The 23,718-nt window shown below is 43.1% G+C and overlaps 1 protein-coding gene across 1 annotated transcript in view; it reads right to left on the bottom strand.

Moving 5' to 3' along the window:
• Pinx1 (PIN2 (TERF1) interacting telomerase inhibitor 1) overlaps nucleotides 1–23,718 on the bottom strand; it is a 59,397-nt gene that overhangs the window by 21,911 nt on the left and 13,768 nt on the right. The window contains exon 6 of the mRNA XM_055610012.1: nucleotides 22,746–22,822. Within this exon, the coding sequence (XP_055465987.1) occupies nucleotides 22,746–22,822 (77 nt within the window). The remainder of the gene's footprint in view (nucleotides 1–22,745; nucleotides 22,823–23,718) is intronic.

The following is a 23,718-nucleotide window of genomic DNA, read 5'->3' as shown; positions in this document are numbered from 1 at the left end:
GGGTATGCCGAAACAATGCCACCACCCAGTTAGGTAGCAGCCCCACACAGCAGTGGTCTTTGTGAGTGGTGAGGGCATGGAAGAGCTCCTTGGCAAATTCTCACTGCAAAACTTTATAGTGATGAAGGGCACCTGATGAACAGAGGCTTCTAGAACCTACTCATCTCATAACTTTGCCCATGCTGCACACGCTGTGGTGGGCAAGCAAGGAACACGTTAGGGATGGAGGGAAAGAGCACGGAGATCACAAGAAACCTGTCTCACTCAGCTCAGTGACAGGGCTAAAACTTCAAGTGCCTAGAGACATGTTCAACAGCTTGCCAATGTTGCCGCTACTTCTGAACAGACAGCTACTTGTCATCACTGCTGCGCACGCTTCTCACCATTGTCTCTGGCTATGTGCATCACGTGATTTTTTTTTTTTTTCTTTCTCACAAACTGGTACAGCTTGTGACTTTTTTAGAGTGAACATTTACTGCTTTAATAATACCAGAGCACTGGATATTAAAGCATAAGAGAAGGCTCAGCAAGTAATGAAAAACGTGATGCCAAGCCTGACCACCTGAGTTCAACTCCTAGGATCCACGGAGTAGGACAGAACTAGCTTCTGCAGGTTGTCCTCTGACTGCCATGCTTACGGCATGGATTGCGCACCACCCTGCATATCCACACACTCCCACACACAAACTAATCAAAGATAATGTACACAGGGCTGGAGAACTGGCTCAGCAGTTAAGAGTGCTTGCTGTTTTTCCAGAGCCCGAAGTCCCCGCAGAATTCCCTAATTTGTTCTTTCTCCAGCTCAGCCTGACTCAGCATTCTAACACCTTTCTGGGATCTTCTGCTTCTAAAGCAGACTGACTACCTTTACATTTCCTCCTCCTACGCCTGCAGACAACAACACCTTCCTTAGTGCAAAAGCACCCATACCATCTTGATGCTCAAACCCCTCCATAGTTCCTTTACCTGCAGGCAAAAAAGATGCTCTAAGCTCCTTAGCATATGTCTTGCAGGCCTCTGAAGCACCACCCTCCTCCTACACTCAGTTTGTAACACTCACCCCTACAGACAAAAGCTATTTATGACAGGATTCTCCTTTCTTTTGGTACCAACTTTTCTCTCCAGGTCCCAAATCATATATTGGATCCTAGCCCTTCTCATAGTGTATGCAAGTATATCAACCTCCTGGATGGCTGTGTCCAGCGGGGTCTGGTGGTGGTTACAGATGACCAGGCAGGGACACCAGATGCCCCAGGCTCTAGCCAGCCATTCTTGGGGCTGCCAGCTGGTAAACTAGACCCAAGAATCAGTGACTAGTATCAGTTAAATTACAGTTAGGATCCAGTCTTGAAACTGGTCCTGGAAACTCTTAAAAAGATTGGTGAGCTCTTTCTGCTCAAGAGGTCTTAACCTCCACTCTTGTGACTTCCCCTGCTGGACTTAGGACCTACTGGCCCCATACAACTCAAGTCTAGGTTCCAGAATGAAGAGAGTGGTGGTAGCCACCTCTCTCTGGTACTGCCCAGGTAACACCTGGCCAGCTCTGCTGCTGACATCTCTGCCCAGAACCTGTTCAAGTCTTTTAGGCTGATCCTATGGCTTTCATGGACATTCACCCTTTCCTCAGTCTCTACCACAAAGGACCCTGTAAACACTGTTGTGAGGAGAAACCAGGCACCCTACAATACTTGTCCTTCACTCGGGACATCAAAGAGAGCACAAACATTGGCTAATATCTTTCTCCTGCAGGTTGAGCTTCTGGATTAAGGGTAACTAACTTGTATACCTAGACAATTAGACTTGGCAAAGCACTGATCCTCTATGCCCTTCCCTAGTGTTCTGCACTTCCGCTGGGCATACCTGGCTGCAGCAGCCTCCTCAAAGAACTTCATACTCCCTGATAGAAAGCCCTCCCTGGCCTTTGTCCTGTGTAGATTGCTGAGGACAATGCCTGCTGAAGGAAGGCAGGTCTCTGCGAGGAAGGCACCCACACTCTAGGCACACACTGGAGCACAGTGCTCTGGCAGCATAAGGATGGGCTACTGTCTCCATTTGGCAGCACCATGACTTCCATCCACCTCTTCCTACAGGGCATCTCGCATTCCTATAGGAAGCATAGCTCAGCATGGACCAACCAGGCAGCTCCACCCCATACAGTTATCATGTGTGCCCCCACCCTCACCGGCATCTGCTGAGTACCCACTGCATGCTGGCAGTTTGCTGGAGGGTAAGATAAAAGTGAGGATAATGATAGCAAGGCCCTGGCCCTTCAGAAGCCTCCTAGAAGTACAAGCTTTAGTAGTTTCTGACCTCAAACCTGTATCTCAGAGTCTCTGCCTGCACTGTTTTAATGAGCACATTATCTACACAACCCTCTGTTAGCTGGTCTACAAGAGACTTTCAAATGAATTACTATCATGTCAAGAGCCAAAAGCTGGGGCTCTAAGCTCAGTCTGCAAAGAAGTTTTGTCCATATCATTACCTTTTCTACCCAAAACTTCTAACAAGCTGAGGCAAGACATCCTTTGGAATAAAGATGTTTATTTTCATTTGAATTATGAAAGATCATTAACGTTAGCTATACCAAAAGTGATCAACTTTTAAGGGGGAAAGGAAAGGAAGAGTAGGGCATGAGTTATTCAGCCTTGGGCATTGCCCTCAAAGCACTGTCATGAACACAGTCAATGCTGTTACAAATCATGATAACATGAGTCACATATGGGCACTTTCCCTATATTCTTTATTACTTGTACAGATGTAGCTTCAGATAATCTTTAAACAAACATTGTTGCAGTAAGTTCCTGTAACAGATTCAAACAAGAGGCAAATAATTCACTTGGGGTGTGTAAAGTAATGCTGCTTGACACAAAGATGATGACTATAGTCAAAGATTTAGAAACGGTTTTAAATTTGAGTAAATAAATAAACTAACTTATTGGACTTGATAGTTGCTTAGCAATTATTTTTATCAGCAAAATAATTCTTTATTGATTGTTCTTTTTGAGAATGAGAAAGTTGGGCTGGGGAGATGGCCCAGTCAGTAAAATGCCTGCTATATAGGCAGAAGAAGCTGAGTTTGGATCTCAAATGGTGGAAAGTAACCAAGAAAAACATATATTGTCAGCCTCTGGCCTCTACACATCCAAGCACACAGACATTTGAATTCACTATATACTACATCCACAAACAAAATGAGAAAGTAATAGAGTGGAATATGAAATATTTTTTGGAGCGGGCTCCCAAGAACTGTTAATGTTCAATTCACTGATTTCTTGCTATTTCCTTTTCTAATAATTTAAACTTTAGTTGCAAATATAACAAAATCTCAGATTCTGGGCTGGTGCAACGTTCTGTGGCTAAGGGCACTTTGCTGCTAAACTTGAGGACCCAAGTATAGTTCCCAGGATCCACATGCTGGAAGGAAAAAACAATTCCTTCAAATTGTCCCTGAGCTCTACATTACATCATGGACATGTGCCCTTCCCACGAATACAGATAAATATATACATAAACACATAAATGTGGTAAAATATAGATCCTATAAATAGTCACATATATAGCTCTCTTACAAAGAAAAGCTGTGTTATTCACAAAGTTAACATTATTCTATGTGGACTTGGGGCTAAAACAGCATCAGAACATACAAAGAACACCTTTGGTTGGTATAACTCTAAATTAGTGGCACAGAGCCTTCAAATTAGACTTGGGATTATAAGCTCCAATCTTAGTGCAAAAACTCTGTAAAGATGGTGCTTAGTTTTTAATAACACCACATAAAAGGTGCTCGGAATTCTTCCAGCAACAGAGAGACTGTTGTCTACTGTATTTACCAAGACGCTTCCTGTCCGAATCAGACTGAGGACTTCCACACTACTGAAGAGAGATGCGACAAAGGAGGAAAATGAACATGTTTCCAGATAATTCACTGGGAAAACTAATAACCATTAAATCAGAAAGGTAAATTCAAGAGAGTCTTGACTTTCTAAATATAAAGATCTAAGATTAATGTGCTTTAGAGGTCATTGGGGCTAGGTGAATATCAAAATGTAAATATCAAAATGAACGCTGATGAACAAGGCAAACACAACCACAACAACAACCACAACAACCACACCTCAAGCCAGGCATGGTAGTATCCTCAGGAGGCAGAGGAAAGGTGGATTTTTGGGAGTTCCAGGCCATCCAGAGCTACATAGTAGACTTGGTTGTTGTTTCTTAAATCTTAACTCTCCAGGGCAAAAGGATATTGAACCTCCATCTCAGACAAGTAAGTGCACAGAAATTTCTCTAGCTTAGCCACAAAGGCTTAGCTCAGCTCCCACCCCAACACTCCTATAATCAAAGAAGCAAAAAGTAGCCTTTGGAAGCTATTGACCAAAATCTCCAGCAATTAACGAACATCACCTTATGAAAAACTAAGCCTTTACCTCGGCACTTCATGACTTACACCATACTCATGGCTTATAGGAAAACAAGGTGAATCTCCCAGATATTCAAAGCACACTGTGTCATAGATGTTGGTCACCATTAAAATCAAAGTGACCTCACTTTTAACATGTAAGTCTATTCTAGAGTGTACCAAATATGACTGTCACTAAGAACCAACAACCACAAAAAGGGTCTCATTCATGAATATCACATGTCCCTCATGCTGTCCAAGTTTCCACCCCATTCATCTGAACAAAGAATCTGTACAGTAAAATAAAAACAGAGCAATTGCTTTAAGTGCCTCAAGGGGGTTTCAGACTAACTCTTTCAGTCCCAGAAGAGAGTCACAGGTGCTTTTGTAAAGGGAAGTAGCTAGGGATGCTGGGAGGCCTGTGGTAGCAAAGCTGGAGTGTTGGAGTACCGGCAGGATCAGGTGAGAATGTGATGAAGATGGACAGCTGAAACTGATGGTTACACAAGCATGCAGTGATGCACTCATTCACTTGGGTGAGAGGCTTCTGGAAAAAAACCTAAACAACGGGCAGTCTGGGAAGAAAAGCTTGCCTGTGAAGTCAAAGAACAAAGGACTGAAGGGTTATAGGGGTCCCCGGGACCACATGAAGCACAGAGGAATTTTAATCAGGGTGAAGAGTAATGTGCAAAACTCTGACATGGGCATTGTACTGACGGATTCTCTTATATTTCAGCCTTTAATATTTACTTAGCATCAGTCTGCTTTCTGGAGGACAGACTCACAAAAACCATGACAATTCTCCATTATATGGACAACCCAGCTGAGGAGGCATGCTTTCCAGATTACTATTTGTTTAGTTCTATATTTCCCCAAATCATCTACAATAACCCTCTTTCCTATGGTTTCAGTTTGCTAGGTTTCTAAGCTCAACCATGGTTTGAAATTAGACGCAAAATTGCCGAAAAGATCAGTTTATAATTCACAGTTCTAATATGTGTGATAACATCTCATAGAATCTTGACTGGGCCATGACTGTCTTTTTGTTCAATGTGTTCATGGTATACGTGCTCCTCACCCATCTGTCACTCTTATCAGATTGAGTGCCTAGTACCATAGCTCTTGTATTTAAAGAACCCTTATTTTACTTAATAATCACTCCTAAGTATAGGCAGGGGTTGCAAAAGTTACCCCAGGGCATGGAACCTGGGACAGGCTATCTCCAGTACTATGCAGCAATGCTACAGTTCACAGAGGAAGGGCATAGTATACATTTTATAGGGCTCAATACTATTCATGGTTTCTCCAATACCCACTGGTGTCTTAGAATATAGTCTCCTCAGATATGGGGACTAATGGATCATGCAAGGACAAGGGAAGTGCTACAAAACAAATCAACTTGCTCCAGATAGTCTCCAACAATCTGTTGCTCTGCCTACATTTCTTTTTTCTTTTTTTTTTTAATCAGTGGTTTCTTCCCTTATTCATCCAAAACATTGTTCTACAATTTAATCCTAGGAGCCATAAAAACAAACAAACAGAGAGAGAGAGAGAGAGAGAGAGAGAGAGAGAGAGAGAGGCAGATAAATAAACAAACAAATAAATAAATGGTTCTGCAGTCAGATAAGTAACTGACATTTGGGAGGAGGGCCATGTTCATTAACACATATAGGTTCTAAGAAGGCTCAATATAGCTTGTTAATTGACCACATGCTTACTGCAGGGTGGATGGGGTGAGACCCTGTCCTATAGCAATGCTGACAAAAAGAACTAACAAAAGGCACTGGCCATAACGTCAACTGAAGTTGACCTAGTCCTAGTCTTCCTTAGCCCCAAACACATGTTCAAATACAGCATAGCCCTCTTGCCTCTACCTCATGGGTAGTGGGGATTACCTCAAGGGCTTCCAGCATGCTAGGTAAGTACTCTAATCACTGAGCTACATCTCCAGCTCCACAGTGGAGATTAATGATGAAGAAAAAAAACAAACACCTAAGTTCTTTTAATCATAGGACTCCTGAGTGCAGGCAAGCAGGCAACTTTGAAGCTGCATCATGGATGAGTGTGTGGAACAGCACACTGGTAACAGCCTGGACAAAGCTAATATCCTGTCAATCATTTGTTGCTTTTGCAGCTCTCAAATGGGAAAAGGACACCATCTTTTATTTTTAAGCAGAGGAAAATGCCAGCCTGTTCACTTAAGGCAGAAACTGAATATTTAAGCATCTATCAGCCCAGCAGAGGATTCTTCAGCCTCAGAGCTGTGAATGTCACTACTCAGTAGCTCCACCTGGCACCAGCTTTCCAGAAGACACCCTCAGTTTCTAATCTGCACAAGGAAGAATGAATGTTGTGTAGGAAACACAGCCATCACCCAAGAGGACCAAGGGCCATCTGTCTTCCTGGCAGGCCCTTCAGGGGAAGAACATTTTACCTCTTACCTAGTGGTTATGATCAATGATGCTCAGACATGTACTCTGTTTACATATCGTTTTCTGTTATTTGTAAGAAATGGACCTTCCATCACATGAATTTTAAAAATTGAGTTGTACTTTTACAGAAAGGAATTAGAAATTTTGACCTCTCCACTTTCTTGAAAACTGTAAGTTGTAGCATATTTAAACTATTTCAATAAATACAGTTGGAGAAAAGTTTCCTAATGCCCTTTTAAAAAATCTGGTAGGTTTAGACAGAAAAAACAGTCACAGAAATGGCAGGGCAAGTCACTAAGTTAAATATTTTACTACAAGCCTACACTTTTATGCTAGTAACTTGAAATTCACATAATGATGACTAGTAAAACTGAAGACACCAAAGGGCGTGTGTGCACAAGTATGTTAGTGCTGTGGCTTTAGGGAATGAGCAAAGGGTTTCCCAGAGGCCTCAGAGGCAGGTGAAGAGCGCCAGTCCATTCCCTCTCTCTCCCAGGTTGGCTCCACCATACAGCTTATTCTGCCATAAGAGATTCCAGTGCAGTTTCCACAACACCCTCTTGGCTTTGATAGGAACAATATCAGGAGAAAGTCTCCAGAGCAGGAAGAATCAGGAGGCCAAATCCAGGGGAGAGACAGCTTTACAGCTCTGCCATCCTACCTGCCTCTATAAGTGTAGTCTATCAGACAAGTGTGACCCCTATATGTGACTGGGCACAGAGGCCTGGTATCTACAGTCACAGCACAGAGAGCCATTTGGTAAAAGTCACTTGGCAGGAGGCCAAGGGAAGATACTATTTTCAAAGACTATGGATAGGAACATGGGCCACAGGAACATTATTGGGGAAAGGAGGTTTTTCTGGTTAGGGTGATTTCTGCCCATGCTAGCATGCTGGGATAGTGTTTTTGGCTGACCAATGAAGCTCAGAGGGGTTGAATTCCTGCTGCAGGTCATGTGACTAGAAGGGAAGAGGATATCAGTGTAGGCCTGTGAAATGATAACACCTCTGCCCTTGCTACTATGCGGTATCACTTTGTTGTTGTTATTTTTGGTCTGTCAGACTCATCCACCTCCTACCTAGTTTTGATTTGATTTACATTCTTCTACCTCTGCTGTCACTTCCACAAAGAGAGAGCTCTTACTCAGGACTGTAACCTAATAAGATCCCAAAACACAGGGTTTAGTGCTAGTCCTAAATTTTGGTGACTTTAGACTGACAGAAGTAAACTGTGCAACTGATGAGTGCCAATGTGATCCAGTGTCACCACAGGGTATCACCCAATGCCAGGGAGCACTGTTGTATGGTTCTTTACTGAGTGTAGTTTAGAAAACTGGGCCTTTTTGGTCACAGCTAGCTGAAACAGAATGGAGTTAATATGCATGATCTGGCTGGGAATGCGTAAGAAGTCTTAATGTTATGCTAGCCTCACAAGCAAAGGGTACCACTATCATCCCAGCCTTCCCACAACCAAGGCAATGGAGCCAGGTGCCTGTTTTGGCAAGGCCTGTACTCAGTCTAGGCTACATGATGAGTTTAAGCATGAGCTACACAGAGAGATCCTGTCTCTAAAACAAATAGGCAAATAAACCTGCCCAAGCTATGCTGGGATGTAACTCAGAGATAGAACATCTCCCTAACATACACAATTCCATCAGGCAGGAAAAAGAAAACAAAAAGATACTACACAAAAAACTAAATAGCCAAAGAAAAAGCACCAAAGCAAAAATAAGAATAGCAGTCAGTGAGTTTTTTCCTAGCATTATGGAGCAATGGCTAATGCTGCAGAGTAAAACGGGGCAGAGAGAAGCAAAGAAATCAGATGGTTCACCCGAGGGCTTGCCAACCAGACTACAACCCCCCTTGCCTGTACCAGAGGCAACTGAAGGTGACCCAGGTACTGGCTGACTAGCTAAAGGTGACAGTGACTCTTCACGCCTGCTTTAGCTTAGGCTCCCCAAGTGAAGAAGAAGAGCCCAGAGCAGGAAACAGCCTGGTCTTCACCCAGAAGCACGGCCTGGAAGTCTCAGTCCTGCTTCATGGTTTAGTCTCTCTGGACCACAGCTTCCTTTTTCTGAAGGCCGTGTTCAGTTATAAAAAAACTGTCAGTCACTCCTCAGGCCAAGTGGCACAATGGAGACTTGAACCAGAGTCCCTGACTTTAAACAATCTCTACTCAAAAGACACTGTCTAGACAAAGGTCACCTGGACAGTTTTGCATCTTGAGAGCTGCCCCATAGTGAGAAAGAGTTCTGGTACCATTCTACCTGCTAGGAACTGTACTTCTGAGAGGAGCAAGATTCCTCCTGCTAAAGAAACACATCTGCCAGAAGATAGCACCTTAGCACTGGCCATGGCTGTGTTGGCCAAAGGGCAAAAAAGAGAAGACTTCACACACTAGAACCATCTAAATGTGGTAAACGAGCATTGTTCCTCTTGTGTGAAGGGAAGGTGAAGACATACCTAGTAGAGAGAACCCACAGCTGCAAAGAAAGGAGCAAATAAGGCAAGGGGCAGGCAGAGGAAGGCACTGAATCCAGAAGCCTCTGCAGCAAGTCACAAGCCAGTTGAACATCTCAAGCATCTGTCTCTCGGGGCATGTATGGATAATTCAAGGTAAAGCTTTCCAGGCTAACCACAGCTGGTACCCTGGCAGAGGACACTCCATCTGTCACACACATTGTGCTATGCATACACCAAAGCCACTCAGTGTGTCACCTCAGGTAACAGGAATTTTACTTGTATGGGGATAGTAATCAAACTTAACTCTTCCAGGCAGAGAATAGCTTTGTATGCCAACCCTTCATGACATGAGAAAATTTTTTAAAAATTGCTCCTATTTTGGGACTTTTGCCTCTGCCTGATCCCAAATGACAGCAAAACGCTCTAGTTACCCAGTAGTTCTAAGACTGCCTGCTCCTCCCCAGCTTTGACCTCACAGCAATGAGAAGATTTGTCAGCAGGCCCAGGAGGAATAAAAAAAACTTCCACATTTCACTTCTGTCCTATGTAATCACATGATGACTGAAAGGAGAGATTCTGGGTATTATACTCCAGGAGAGGTCCAAAACATTTACTTTCTGATAGCAGCCTGACTTCTGTTATTATTATTAATACACATAAACAGAAAGACTAAAATTGTCTTAATGACGATCATAACATTTAAAATTTACCACACAAAATAACGAAGCTGTCTTTGGTAGAGCAGAAAAAGATGTAACAGAACACATCATTAAAATCTGGAAAAGAAAAAAAGTCGGTCATGCACTCTGAGAGATGCAGATAGGTAGATACTTGAGTTCAAGAAAAAAACTGGTCTAGAGAACTAGTTCCAAGACAGCCGAAGAAACCCTCCCTCAAAACAATAAAAGCAAAACCAAAAAAAGACACGTATAGAAATTTAGTCTGCAAAATGTCCAAATATGGTAAAAACAACAACAACAACAACAAAAAAAACAAGTTCCCTATAGTGGTCTGAATGAAAATGGACCCCCAGCAAGCTCATAGGAAGTGGAACTATTAGGAGGTGGTACCTTCTTGGAGAAAGTGTGTTACTGGGCATAGCCTTTGAGGTTTCAAATGCTCAAGCCAGGTCTAGTGCCACACTCTTTTCCTGATGCCTGCCAATCTGATGCAGAACTCTCACCTCCTTCTGGACTACCATGTCTGCCTGCACACCTCCATGCTTCTGGCCATGGTGATAATGGACTAAATCTCTGAACTCTAAGCCAGTCCAAATTAAATGTTTGCCTTTATCATAGAATTGCCATGACCGTGGTGTCTCTTCACAGCAATAAAAACCCTCAGGCACTCCCAAACTCCTTTCACCAATTTCAAAGTTTTAAAACACCATTCAGAATTCTGGGTGGAGTGTATACAGCTCCATGGTAGATCACTCATACAGAATGCACAAGGCCCTAGGTTTGATGCCTAGCACCATGAAAAAGAATCAAACATCTAAACATGTCTAAGGAGCAGAAAAACCTCCTTATGTAACTATACCAACAGTACAGTAAACAAAATGAGTATTAGCATTTAAGACACATCATGAACTGAACTTTAGCCATGTCATATGTGGCCAAATGAAGTCTAGCACAAGACTCCATGGACATCTGGTGATGACACTGCACAGGGTCTCTCTATACACAGCACCCTGTTTTTTCCGCTATCTCATTTCCCCTGGCACCATGAGCTTATAGTAGGAATTGTGCTAGCTGTCTGGAGCTATGTTCTATATTTTAGACTTTTGTTTTTTCTTTGAGGACAAGAAGCCTGTAACTCCTTTATTCTCTGTATTTTCTATGACTATAGACCACTTTTTTTTTTGGTTTTAGGTTCAATTTTCTAGCGGGGGTACTTCAGGGACTTGGACTGTGTCACTGCAGGAGCACAGCAACACTGATCTGTGAGACAGAGGCTCTTTCTTAGCATCAGAAAACACTTCCTTTTTGTTGAAACTCAACTTGCTACCCCAGTTAACTGTGAGCAGCTCTTACTTAGTATGATGCTAACTGTGTCTATATTGTCAGCCTGACTGATTTAGACTCACCGTGGATACACTTCTCTGTACATCTCTAGGTGCTTCCAGAAAGGTGTGACTGAGGAGGGAAGAGATGAATGTGGGCAGCACCATCCAACGGCCAACAGTCCAAAATGAATAAAAAGGGGAAGGCAGGGCCAGCGAGATGGCTCAGTGAGTAAGGGCACTTGCCACCAGGCCCGATAACTGAAGTCTAATCCCTGAGACCCACAAGCTATCTGGTTGTCTTCATCTCTTCCTGACTGTAGATGCAGTGTGATCAGCTGCTTCACATCCCTGCTGCCTGAGAGATGAGAACCCTGGAACTAGAAGGTGAAGTGAACCCCTCTCTCCTTCCTTAAGTTGCTACTGCTAGCAGTGGGAAAAGAAACCCAATGATAAGCTTAGTGTTAAAGTTCAATCTATCGACCAATTTAGTTATATAACTACGTAAAAGTTCCCAGTAAAGACACTGAACCAAGACCTCCGATGATCTCCATTGAACTGGTAGAAGAGTGAGGCTACTAAACAGATGACAGATGAGACAACAAGCTGAGGCAGCACACCATGATCAACAAACAGAATGCATAGGTGGGTGAAAAGAAGAATCAAAGATGTCACAGTATAAAGCTCCCTGGGGGCGGTGATTCTTATCTGTTCTATTCCCTGCCATATCTATCTCTGGAGCCTAAAACAGAGCCAAGCCCAGCAGTAGTTAATAAGTATCTGCCAAATGCATAAGTGAGTCAGGACTTTGCGACCAGTGTCTGTGTGGCTGAGCAAAGGCACACTCTTCCTTTCTCAGTGTCTGTGGAAGCAGGGCTTGACCTTGAGGAAGGACTCACTTGTTAAGACAGACTGTGCAAGGCCAGGTTCCCCAAAGTGAGGCAAAGGCATGGGAAACACAGAGGTGGCTGAGGCCTGATGTTTTGCATTTGTTTCATGTAGGGACTACTGATACTGAACAGCACCTAGACAAGAAGCACTTTGAGAAAACGTGACAGCAGATGCTTTGAAAATGAGCAAGAACTGGGGTTAGAAAGGCCATTTAGGGCTACAGTTCAGGAGCAATGAGGATGAGGAATGGCTTTATCAGTAGGAATCAAAAAGTAAGTTAAATACCTGATGCGTTAAAAATAAAAAGGCCAACAGGCTGGAAACCATTAACAGGAAACAGAGTCAAAAGAGAAATCTGAAGCTCACACTCACCTTTGTTAACAAACAGTGACAGAGCATGTCAGTGCTTTCACTTGCCTGAACTCTAAGGGTTCAGTGCCCCACCACAACCTTCCTGGGAAGAGACCACTTCAGACCTCTATTGGAAAGCTGTCCCAGAGAAGTTAAGATGTGCCTCAAAGTCCTGGAGGAAGACCTTCATGAACTGAAGATCTTGCTGGAATATTCATGCAAAATCTTCCTCCCATTTCACATGGTAACAGACAGCTAGACAGCTTCCACTCATCATCCCAAAAGAGCAAGTGTGCACAACAGGGACTTGTCTCTCAGTGGAGCAATTTAGTTCTTTCTGTGGATGAGGAGGACTAAGGAGAGCAGGGACAGGCGTCTGACTTAATGATATGTCCCCCAGTGTGACTCAGAATAAGCCCACAGAGCAGGGGCAATTTGCTGGTGACAGTGGCCACACAAAAGGCTTCTAGTTTGAAATATAATAAAGACCTATTTCCCGAGGCTCAGAGAATGTTTCTCAGCGTATCCATACTTCTGTGAAGGAAGCTAGGAACTGTGTATTTTTAACACTTCAAAGGTGTTCAGGCAATCACTCCTGCCCAAACAGGTCTCCTAGGAAGAAGCCACCCTACGGGATCCAGGCACAGCAGAACAAGCTGGTACACCTGGACTTAACACTGGTAGCCATCTCTATCTCCCTGTCATGGTTTGAATAAGAACTTCCCCCAGACGCTCCTATATTTGAATGCTTAGTCACCAGAGAGTGACACCATTTGAAAGGACTAGGAGGTGTGGCCTTGTTGGAGGAAGTATATCATTGGGGGTGAGCTTTGAGGACTCAAAAGCCCATGCCAAGCTCAAGGTCTCTCTCTTTCTGTGTGTCTCTCAACTACTTTTCTAGCACCATACCTGCCATGCTAATGGACTAAACCTCTGAAACTAAGCCAGCCCTCAATAAATGCTTTCTTCTGTAAGAGTTAACATGGTGTCTTTTCACAGTAATAAAACAGTGACTAAGACACTGTCAACATAATATGAGATAAATAGTTTTACATTTTGGAAATGATAGAAAAGAAAAAAAATAACAGATCTTTGAACAATTTTTCTTTTGATTTGAAAAGGCTTTTTTAGTGCATCTAACTTTTTTTTTTCCTCTGAAGTAACTTTGCTCAAAGTCCCCAGGAACAGATCCTACTTAATCTACTGAATGGGGATCACCAGCCAGCCATTTTTCTCTTCAGTGAAAGCAGAGGTGACAGAAGGCCTAACCTCTGGGGACAAGAAGCCTGAGCCGTACTGTTCATGACTGTGGGTGTAACTAGCTTCTTCAAGATCCTACCTTGATTTCCACACAGTTCCAGGCCCGTAACATTGGAACTGTAAGCTGAATAGGCCCTTTCTTCCCCAAGAGCTGATGGCAAAGGATAACTGGACTATGTGGGAATCCTCCAGTGTGAGAAACCAACCAAGCCAAAAGAACAGAGGCAGTCAGAGAAAAGACATAAATCCTGAATCTCAACACCTAAGACCTTTGGTGACAAGGGAATACACTGTACCCATGAAAAAAGACAAAATGACACTTGGAAATAAGAAAGAGGAATAGCTCTTAGAAGCTAAAAATGATAAGTGCTTAAATTAAAGATATTAACAGTAGGGCTGAAAAATAAATCTAAGGTCTCTTCCAAAGACACAGAAAAATCAAAGACGAAAGAATAATCTAAAGACTAACCAATGATGCCATGCAATTAGAGAAAAGGGGGTGTCCACTGGAATATGTAGAAGTAGGGTGAAGATGCCCACGTAATCACAGAGAAGAGGGAAAGATGCCATGCCACTACAGAGAAGAGGAGGGAATTCCCACGCAACTACAAAGAAGTGTGCGTGTGTGTGTGTGTGTGATGTGGGCAGGTATGCAACTAGAGAAAAAAGGAGGGACAAGCACAAAAGGATGATTGAAGATGATTTTCAGAACTTCCAGGAAGCTATGACATATCTAAGAAATATCAACATCCAAGTCCCATTTAACAGACTGTAGACTCGAAGGTTAAGAAGATTCTAAAACCTCCTGGGTGGGAGAAAGAGAAAATAGGTCTTTGTAAAGGAGAGAAATGAGAGCTAGCTGGTATTATAAAACCATAGTAAACCTGCAAACCTCAGAGGCTGATTCCAGCCGCACTGTACCCTTCACCTGCCCCGCGGTCCGCACTCTTCTCAGGGCTCCGCGGGAAGCTGAGTGTGGAGACAAAAGGCCTTAAGAGGTGTGCAGGTTAGTTTTGTCAGCTTGACAATACAGAGTCACTGGGAAGAGTGTCAGTGTCAGGATGGCCTGAGGGCATGTCTGTGAGAGACCATCTTTATTACACTAACTGAGGTACCCACACTCAACCTACGCGAATGGCACCACTCCTTGGTTCGGGTCCTGGACTATGTAGGTGTGGAAAGGGTCTGAGCTGAGGCCCACAGGCATTCGTTTTCAATCTGTTCTTGACTATGGGTGTGATTACTTTTTTCAAGTTCCTGCCTTGACTTACACATAATTCCAGGCCTGTAATTTGGGACTGTAAGCTGAATAAGCCCTTTCCTCTCTAAGTGGCTGTTCATCAGGATATTTTGTCACAGCAACAGAAATGAACTAAGGACAAGGAGCAAGGTACACATAACTGCAAGGAATACCAGTGAGACAGGGGTTGGGGAGGTCCTCTGGGCAATCACATCTAGCTGACAGATGTTCTGACAGAACAACCTGCAAAGAGCAACACAGGCCAACAGCACCCCAAGTCACAGTAGCCTCTTGTTTCTCATCAGAAAACAACAAAATTGCAGAAATACTCTAGAACAGTATTTGACTCAGCAGGGAGTACAGTTTACATAGTTGTAGAATGTAAGCACCAAATAACAAACTAGCAACAGCATATAACTTCAGATATAAAAAGTCTAAATCTTTATCTAGCACGAGAAATCCACCGAGAACTGTCAGTGAGTGGACTTGCACTCGGGCTCCTGTAAAGAGTCCTTCCAGCAACAATCAACCTTTCCTTCCCAACTCAGCTCACGGTGCACGGCACCACACCATGCACCTCCATTCCCTTTTCCTTGTGAGCAATGACATGGCTGTGGAACCCAGAATGACCCCAGTACTGTGGATCAGTATCTGAGCTCAGACTAGCACCATGTCCCTGAGAAACATGCTGTCGGTGAAACACCACTGTCCCCGAGGCTCAGTGATCAGCTCTGGGCAGGTACAGTGAATGAGGGGATACTCAGGGGCTGTCGACGCAGCAATGAAGCAGGCCCAGATTAGGCAATGATGGCACCTGCTCCCTTTACCTCCCGTCTCCACTGGTGGACAGAATCTCATGCCCTCAGTATTTTGTTTTTAAAACAGGGATGGATTTTTTTTTTTTTTTTTTTGCCTTTATCACGGAACTGAGTGGAGTAATAGTGAGGGGCAGCTATGCTCTCTCTGGTGAGAGACAAGGACATGAAAGCTGGGATTGCAGAGCCTCCCAAGTCTCTTCTCACCTTCTATACCTGGAAGTTATGGAAATGAAAGAAATTGACCCACATGGAGAATGAAATTTTTGAGACAAATTTGGAAAAAAAAAAAAAAGGAAGAAATATCAAATAAGTTTTTATATTAAAATTCAAAGTGAAAGACTGAAGACACTGAAGGGAGCAGGCCGGAGAGTTGAAGCAGCAAGGGGTATAGGAATAGGATGAATGTTTGTTTTTCATTAGGAGCTACTCCATGTACCTTAGCGTTTCCATACCTATGGGTAACATTAATTTGATAAAAAAAAAAAAAAAAAACAACAACACAAAAAAGCAGACATTCAGAGAGTCCATCCTGTGCTGGCCACTGCTGCAGATGCTATGCAGGCGACCTCCATCACCCTCACAGCCAAGCAGGGGAGCCCCTTATTGGCCTCCATTTAAAGATGAGAAAATGGGAACTTGGTGCGGGTTAGGTGGCTGCCAACAACCACTCTGGCCAGGGCTTAGCCTCAGGCAGTGTGAGCCACACAGTTTGGAGAGTTAACTTGGAAGGCAGGCAGGCAAGAATAAGCTCACAAATTATTATGTGGAAAGTTGTTGGACTTTACCTCTGAATAAGCTCAGACAGTGAAAACCAATCAGTCTAACAGACATGAGTAAACAGAGAGCATTTATTTTCTCATATCTAAAATCCTATACTTTTCTATCAACAACACAAAAATGCTGCCTAAACAGCAAGAACAGCAGAAAAGAAAAAGTTGGGGAAAAAAATTGCAGTCACACAAACTGTAGTTAAAAAATGACTAAGTTTCCTTGATATATGAATTTGTTGGAAAACCATTTATCAACAGCCTGTTTCTCTCTAGCAGAGTCCCTCAAGCCAAGAGCCATGTCATTCCCCTTTGACTGATTAATTAGCCAATCAGGGGACATTTTTCATTTTGAGGCATGATGGTTTATTGCAGCTAATGTTTGGTCTCTAATGGCAACGTATTAAAGCCAACTCGGCTATTTTAGCCCCGTGGAGTGACCAAAAGGAAAGGATAGGAGATAAATCAAAAGAGTGCCCTTCAGTTTCCCTTCAGTCCTTAACAAAACCCCCAAGGAGCAAATGGACTAGAAGTGAGCCCCTACCAATAAAGAAAAGAACAAATAAAAGAAAGGCACGGCCCCCTTCAAGCCAAGGTAGCCCTTCCTGTTTCTGAGGAGCTATAATTTATCCTCTGTGATTAACAGACCACTGATAGAGCAGACACCTAAAAGTCAATAGCTTACTCTTCGTTCTTTTATCAAAAGCTGGGCTCGATAGGAAAAGTGGCTCTGCAATGCTTCTTACTCACTGCAATGATTTCTCCCGTGCTCTGGAATCCAGAGCTAGCAAGTACCCCCACGGCCAATTCTACCTCCACACTCCCTCCTGCCATATAGGCTCCCCCAACCCACAAGGGCCAAGTGTCTCCTCCATCCTGAGGCCTTTGGGCAGGCACTAAAGGCCAAGGAAGCAGAACTTCAAATGCAAAGAAGAGCAGATATAGTTGTTCATATCCAGGGGACAACATGCATAGTACATTGATAGATGAAGGAAGCAGCAGGCTATGCAATTCCATGCACAAGCATGGAAACTACAAGCCTTTCTGGCTTCCCAGTAATGCCAAAGACACAACTAGCAGTCCTTCAGAGCAGACACAAAGATGCTTTGCCTATCTGGAGTGTAGTTACTGTCATCACCTCAGCATGGGAGGTGCAATTTTATGCACCTTAGACTCTTCATCACGGTTTCCTTCATTCCCTGACTCACAGACTTCTCACTCAGCCACACTGGCAAGCAGGGACCCCACTGGCACAGGAGTTTGCATTCTTTTCAGTGCTACAAGTACAGAAACCTTGCTCAAAGCCTGCCTTTACTCCTAGTTCCCTGTAGCCTTTCCTACCATTAGCAAGATCAGGGTCTCTCCATGTGGGTGTTGGGTTTTTTCAGTGCAGCTGTTCAAGGCAGATGACTACTTACTTAAGGCTCCAAGCAAATGTTCCAGCTCATACAGCCTCCAAAGCCCCACAGCATCCCCACAGCCAGTCTATTTGCTACAAGCAAATCAAAGCCACCCAAGGTTGGAGAAGAGGAGCTGGCCTCCATTTCCTATAAAGAGGTGACAAGGGTGAACGTGTAAGAGGATGTGGAATGGGATGTATTACTGAAGCTGTTGATGGCAAACAGAACCTGCTACCAAAACATGTAACTCAGCACTCTTATTTCACAGGTAAGAACTAGGAATATCCAAGGCAACTACCTTACCTTTGACACTCATTATCTTGAACAACCATTTCAAGATTTTTCATACCCACCCCTTGGAGAAAGAATGTAAGTAGACAAAGCCCAGTTGTCCACTAGGAGAAAAATCAAGTAATAATTGCTGGCAGCTCATGAAAACATGAAACACCTTGGATACCTGCAGCCAATCACACAGGTGATTCCATGTGTGTGTCCTCCAGAACCAAAGCTTAGTGCTGAGGGCTCACAGGTCTTTCCATCACTCTTACCTATACAAGACTTCCTGCTAGAAAAGGGCCACAGCTGTGGCCTTAGCTGCTAGCCAGTGGTCGGTCTGGGTTGCTTCACTCCCAGAGCGGTTGTCCTCACACCCAATTCTGCTACCTGTTCCGGTGCACAGCACACATCCCACAAACCTTTTCCATGAATATGTCTCTGAACACACTCCTTTAAAATACAGCACCCAGGCAACAAGTCAGTCTGCTGGCAGCAAACAAACAAAAGGCACAACCTGTCCACAGAAGCACCTGCCCATATCTATGCCAATGCCATGCGATAAGCCTCACCCATAGTTAATTTGGGATCAGGTTACATGTCCTACCCTCTAAAACAAGGATTCAATGAGACTTTATGAATCTCATTAACTCACCTTCAAGGGGTAAAAGAGTTTGAAGCAAAAGTTCCAACTTAGACTACTTGAATCGGGATTCTGTTATCATTGGGCAGATGGTGACAAATTATTATGGAAATCGTTATGGATGAAGAAGAATCAACTATACAACTCAAGTGTATCGTATTGCATGTTTTATAGGCTTAGGTCAGATTTACTCTAACTGGAAGGTGCTTAGCTTAGATCAGGAATGCCTGCTTCTCTGGTGCCTGGCTCTGCACTAAGGACAGGGTGGGCATGACCAGAGTAGACATAAACATCCTGTAAATTACTTAGCAATTCAACCTCGATCACTAGTACAGATTATTAGCGTGGAAATCTGGAATGAATGGACAAACACACTTCCAATTCAAAGCCATATTAAGTAAAAAATATTTTAACATTTTGAAGAAAATAACTATTTTTGTAAGCAGCTTTCTTATAAGAGATTTAAGGTACTGCATCCAACCAGAAAAAAAAAAAAAAAAAGAATGGTCTAAATACTCCATGAATCCAACCAAACAACTGAAAAGGGGTCTGCATGGAAGCAGTTTTTCAGATCAAATGATGAGCAAGACATGACAAAGGGGATGTTTAACATGAGATGAGAAAGGCGCACATTTAAAGAAGTCATGCAAAGAAAGCCATTATTAATTTGGTATCTTAAGTGTACACAAAAAATATACAAGGTTCTAATTCAGTCAGGTCTTATGGTGAAGATACCAATACTTGCTTGCCAAGAGCCATGCCAGAGGCCTGTTGTTTAAAGAAACAAAGTGAGACTGTTAGTAACACATTTCTAAACCTCGATATAGTTTAGGAGTATTTTCTCTAGTGATAAGGCTGAATCAGGAAATAAGCTGGATGGAGGAAGGAAACTGGAAAGGTGGGGGAGGAAAAAAAATGAGAGGGGGAACAAACTAGGGAGTATCAGGAAGTTCAACCAGATAGGAACTAATGGAATTTGTTTTTCAGTGTCTCCCTCCAATTTCAATCTGCAAACTGTGGGAGACACACACACACATACAAACACTCCACTAGGGAGAAATGACACCATCCAATATGCCTCCCTCCCTACCCCCCTATTGAGAACATATACATAATTCCCAGAAGTAACAAGCTCCTAAGGCCCAAGTAATTTCAATTCACTATACTAGACCATTTCTTTATTTCCATAGAGGATGCAGGTCCAATTTAGGGAGCACTCCACTTCACCGTTTTCCAAATAATATATCACCAAGTTGGGAAAAGGAAGAACCTGAAAGCTAGGCAGGTACAGCCATCCATCTCTGCACAGCGCTGTTTACTAACAGTTCTGGGTAACTGGCAGTTTGTGATGTTCCTTTTCTCACTAAACAAGCCCTTCTGAATAGCCAGATACAGACAGGAACTATGCTCCTCCCAACAGCCTCTGCAGCTGGAAGAAATGCTGAGCACCTACAAAGTCAGCAGGAAAGTCAGAGCAGAGGCCTTTGGTGACAGACGCTCTGAATTCCACAGCAGAGAAACAGCAACAGCTTGGAAACTACTCAAGCCTGAGACAATGTTTGAAAATCAATTTCTGACACATTATACTGATCTTTAAAAACTTAAAAGTAGCACAAGCAAGTATTCATCTCATAATCCCCTCTCAAGAATCTACTATGGACACCAGTAGATGGTACCTGGCATTGAAGGCAGGTTGATAAAAACTTCCTAGAAGAAAAGATATTTCAAATCCAGCCACAAAGTTATGCAAGGCATCATCTAAAAAATATTTAACAACTAAAGTCCAATTTTATTTTATTTTTTTTCCGAGACAGGGTTTCTCTGTATAGCCTTGGCTGTCCTGGATCTCCCTTTGTAGACCAGGATGGCCTCAAACTCACCTAGATCCACCTGCCTCTGCCTCTCGAGTGCTGGGATCAAAGGTGTGCGCCACCACTGCCCAGCCTAAAGTCTAATTTTTAAGAGGAAGTACGATGAAATTTTTATTTACAGAACCCCTCCCCCTCCCATGTGGCATAGTGGATGGTGCACAGAATATAAACAAGTCCTTTCTCTTTTTAAGTTGTTCACTGTCCTGCCTACAGGTACTTGACCGATAAAGAAGTCCATAAGGATTTCTTCATTAGTTACAATGAAATCATTAGGCACAATGTTTGGCAATGAAAAACATAAATTCAAGCCAATGTTGCTATGGGGGGCTCAGAGAAGGAAACACAATAATCCAACTGAGAAGTGGAGCCAAAAGAAGTATTTTCAAACCAATCTAATCAAAAGCCTATTGCCGTTGGCTGTGCAGACTGTTGTAAGTAACACAGTAAGGTTTCTTAGCAACACTGTTAAAGTAAGGTGCAGCTGTACCTGGAACTCAAAAGCAAACCCAATGATAGAAATCCAAGACAGAAGGGCTTTGCACAGGAAGACCTTTGCTTGGTGTCTTAAGCAGTCTGCACGCATGTGGCTGTACATATAAAGCAATCCTCTCATTGTGGGCACGGCCTAAGAACACCACAGACAGGCACAGTTGAGAATCTGCAGGTCAGCAAGCTCTACAGGCGACTATGTGGCACCTGGAGGTTTGTGAAGCCCAGCTACAGGGGGACAGTGGAGCAGCTCTCTTGGTACAGCTGTGTTTCAGGGGTTCCCTGGCATTCTCAATCCAGGTTCCGTATCACACTACAGTCCTCACCTGGATCAGCCAGACTAAAACAAGCTCTTTCTCATATGAATGTTGTATGTGTGTGTGTGTGTGTACAGATAAACAGAACCTGAGGTTGACTTTGGTGTCTTCCTCTATTGCTCTCCATGTATATACTGAGATAGTCTCTCATCCAGTTTGCTATTTCAGCCAGTCTGGCTAGCCAACTCACCCCAGAGATTCCCTGTGGCATGTATCCTCTTCCCCACCCCATGCTAACCTCTAGCTGTAATTACAGGAGGGCTATCACACCCACCTGGCTTTTTATGTGGGCTCTGGGGATCCTAACTCTACTTTACCTACTATGTCATCTCCTCTGAGCTAAAAATAAACAAATAAGTAAAAACTAATCATTTTCTTCCACTATCATGACACATTACCACTGAGGACAGGCCACCTTCCGTGTGACTCAGCAGCCACCAGTCTCAGCAAGCCACTGGGAGCCCTAGGAAACAGCTTTCTCCATGCTCAGGAGTGGGGCAGAGAGGGGCTAGGCAACCTAGGAATCCAGCTCTAACTTGCAAAGGAAATTGCTCAACAAAGTCTCCCATCATAGATAATTCTCAAGTTTCTAAACATAACATTGAGTAACAATATCTAGTACCCTGGAAAAAAAGACACCAGTCAGTCTGGAAAAATGCTAGAGATAATGAAAGTTGTCTTTTTGTTCTAGTCACCACAAACCTTGGCCAGGAACCAACAAAGGAACATAAACATGACACACCAGATTTATTGAAGAATTATAGTAAGTATATATTCTAGATTTTTTTAGATAAAATACATTTTCATTAGCTCCAAAAGCTCAGCTAAAGTCTCTAGTGTTTTCACATCAGAAAGACTTACAGGGCTGTCTTTTACATTTGGAAAAAGTGCAAAAGTTCTGTGCACTACACAACCCAATAGAATCATTAGGGTTATGAATTCTAGGCTCATTTGTATCCTCCAGTTTTGAAACAAGCCATCATGTGTAGTGGAGAGTGTACCCACTGTCCACCCTGCCCCCAGGATCTAGCGGTTTAGGGTAGGAGTGAAGGGTGAGTAGCTGTCTGTGAAGTTTCTATACCCCTGGGAAGAGACAGAACACACAACAGCATCACACCATAGCTGGGTACCTGAGCAAGCTTCTTGCTCTTCCTTTTCCCAAAAATGCAATCCAGGTCGGTTTTGCTCCGAGAGGACAGATCCTTCCCTAGAAACAACACAGAGCTTTTCAGTAAGACCATTACTTTTGAAATGAGAAGTAAAATGTATAAGTCCTGAAAGAAAAAAGGCTGGTAACAGAGAGTCCATCTTGTCTCTGACCACCTCACATTACAGCTCTGAGAGTAACACAGACTACAATCAAAGATTCAGGGACTGTCTTAGGATCAGAACTGTCCAGTCTCCTCCAAACTGCAAAAAAAAACAAAAACAAAAAAAAAAAAAAAAAAAACTGGCACAAAGACTACACAGAAAGATCCATTTTCAAGTGGCCCTCCTGCTTGCCATGGCTTCAAAGTGGGACTTACCGGCCTCTCGGTTCACTATCTGCAAAACAATCTCATTCCCTTCACAGAGACACAGTAATTTACTGATGGTTACAAAACACAGAATTGACAATTCAGATTGGCGCACAACCTCAAATCTTTTAAATACATGTTTTTTTGTTTTGATACACAAGTTCTCAAAAATAACTATGTGAAATTTTAAAAGAATAAAAGCAAATCAAAGGTCAATTTTTCTTTTTAAAATGCTCTTACTTGTAACAGCTTTACCAGTTAAATATACGGCTACATGGTGACTACAGGGAAATAAATGGCTCTGGTAAGAGCAGTGTCCAAAGAATCTGTGATTCCTGTTTTAAAAACTAAACTAACTCAATTCCAAACCCACAAACCGCTAATTTAAAATTCACTCTGGAATTTCTACTTCTATTGAACAGTACCCTGTGAGCAGTCAGCCAAATCCACTGCCATCCATCAACTTCAAGGAAAGTACACCTGAGAGCTTAACTCTCCATGTGAAGCCTGCTAACCTGGGGAAGGGAGGTCAAGTCACACACAGCAATCTGGGTTTCGAGCTGGAAGCCAAGTTCCACAGTCACCA

This window comes from Psammomys obesus, unplaced genomic scaffold (genome assembly GCF_907164565.1).
Source record: "Psammomys obesus unplaced genomic scaffold, mPsaObe1.curated_primary_1811, whole genome shotgun sequence".
Lineage (NCBI taxonomy): Eukaryota > Metazoa > Chordata > Mammalia > Rodentia > Muridae > Psammomys > Psammomys obesus.
The sequence above is the reverse complement of the archived record's forward strand: the minus strand, read 5'-3'. Positions and strand labels throughout refer to the sequence as shown.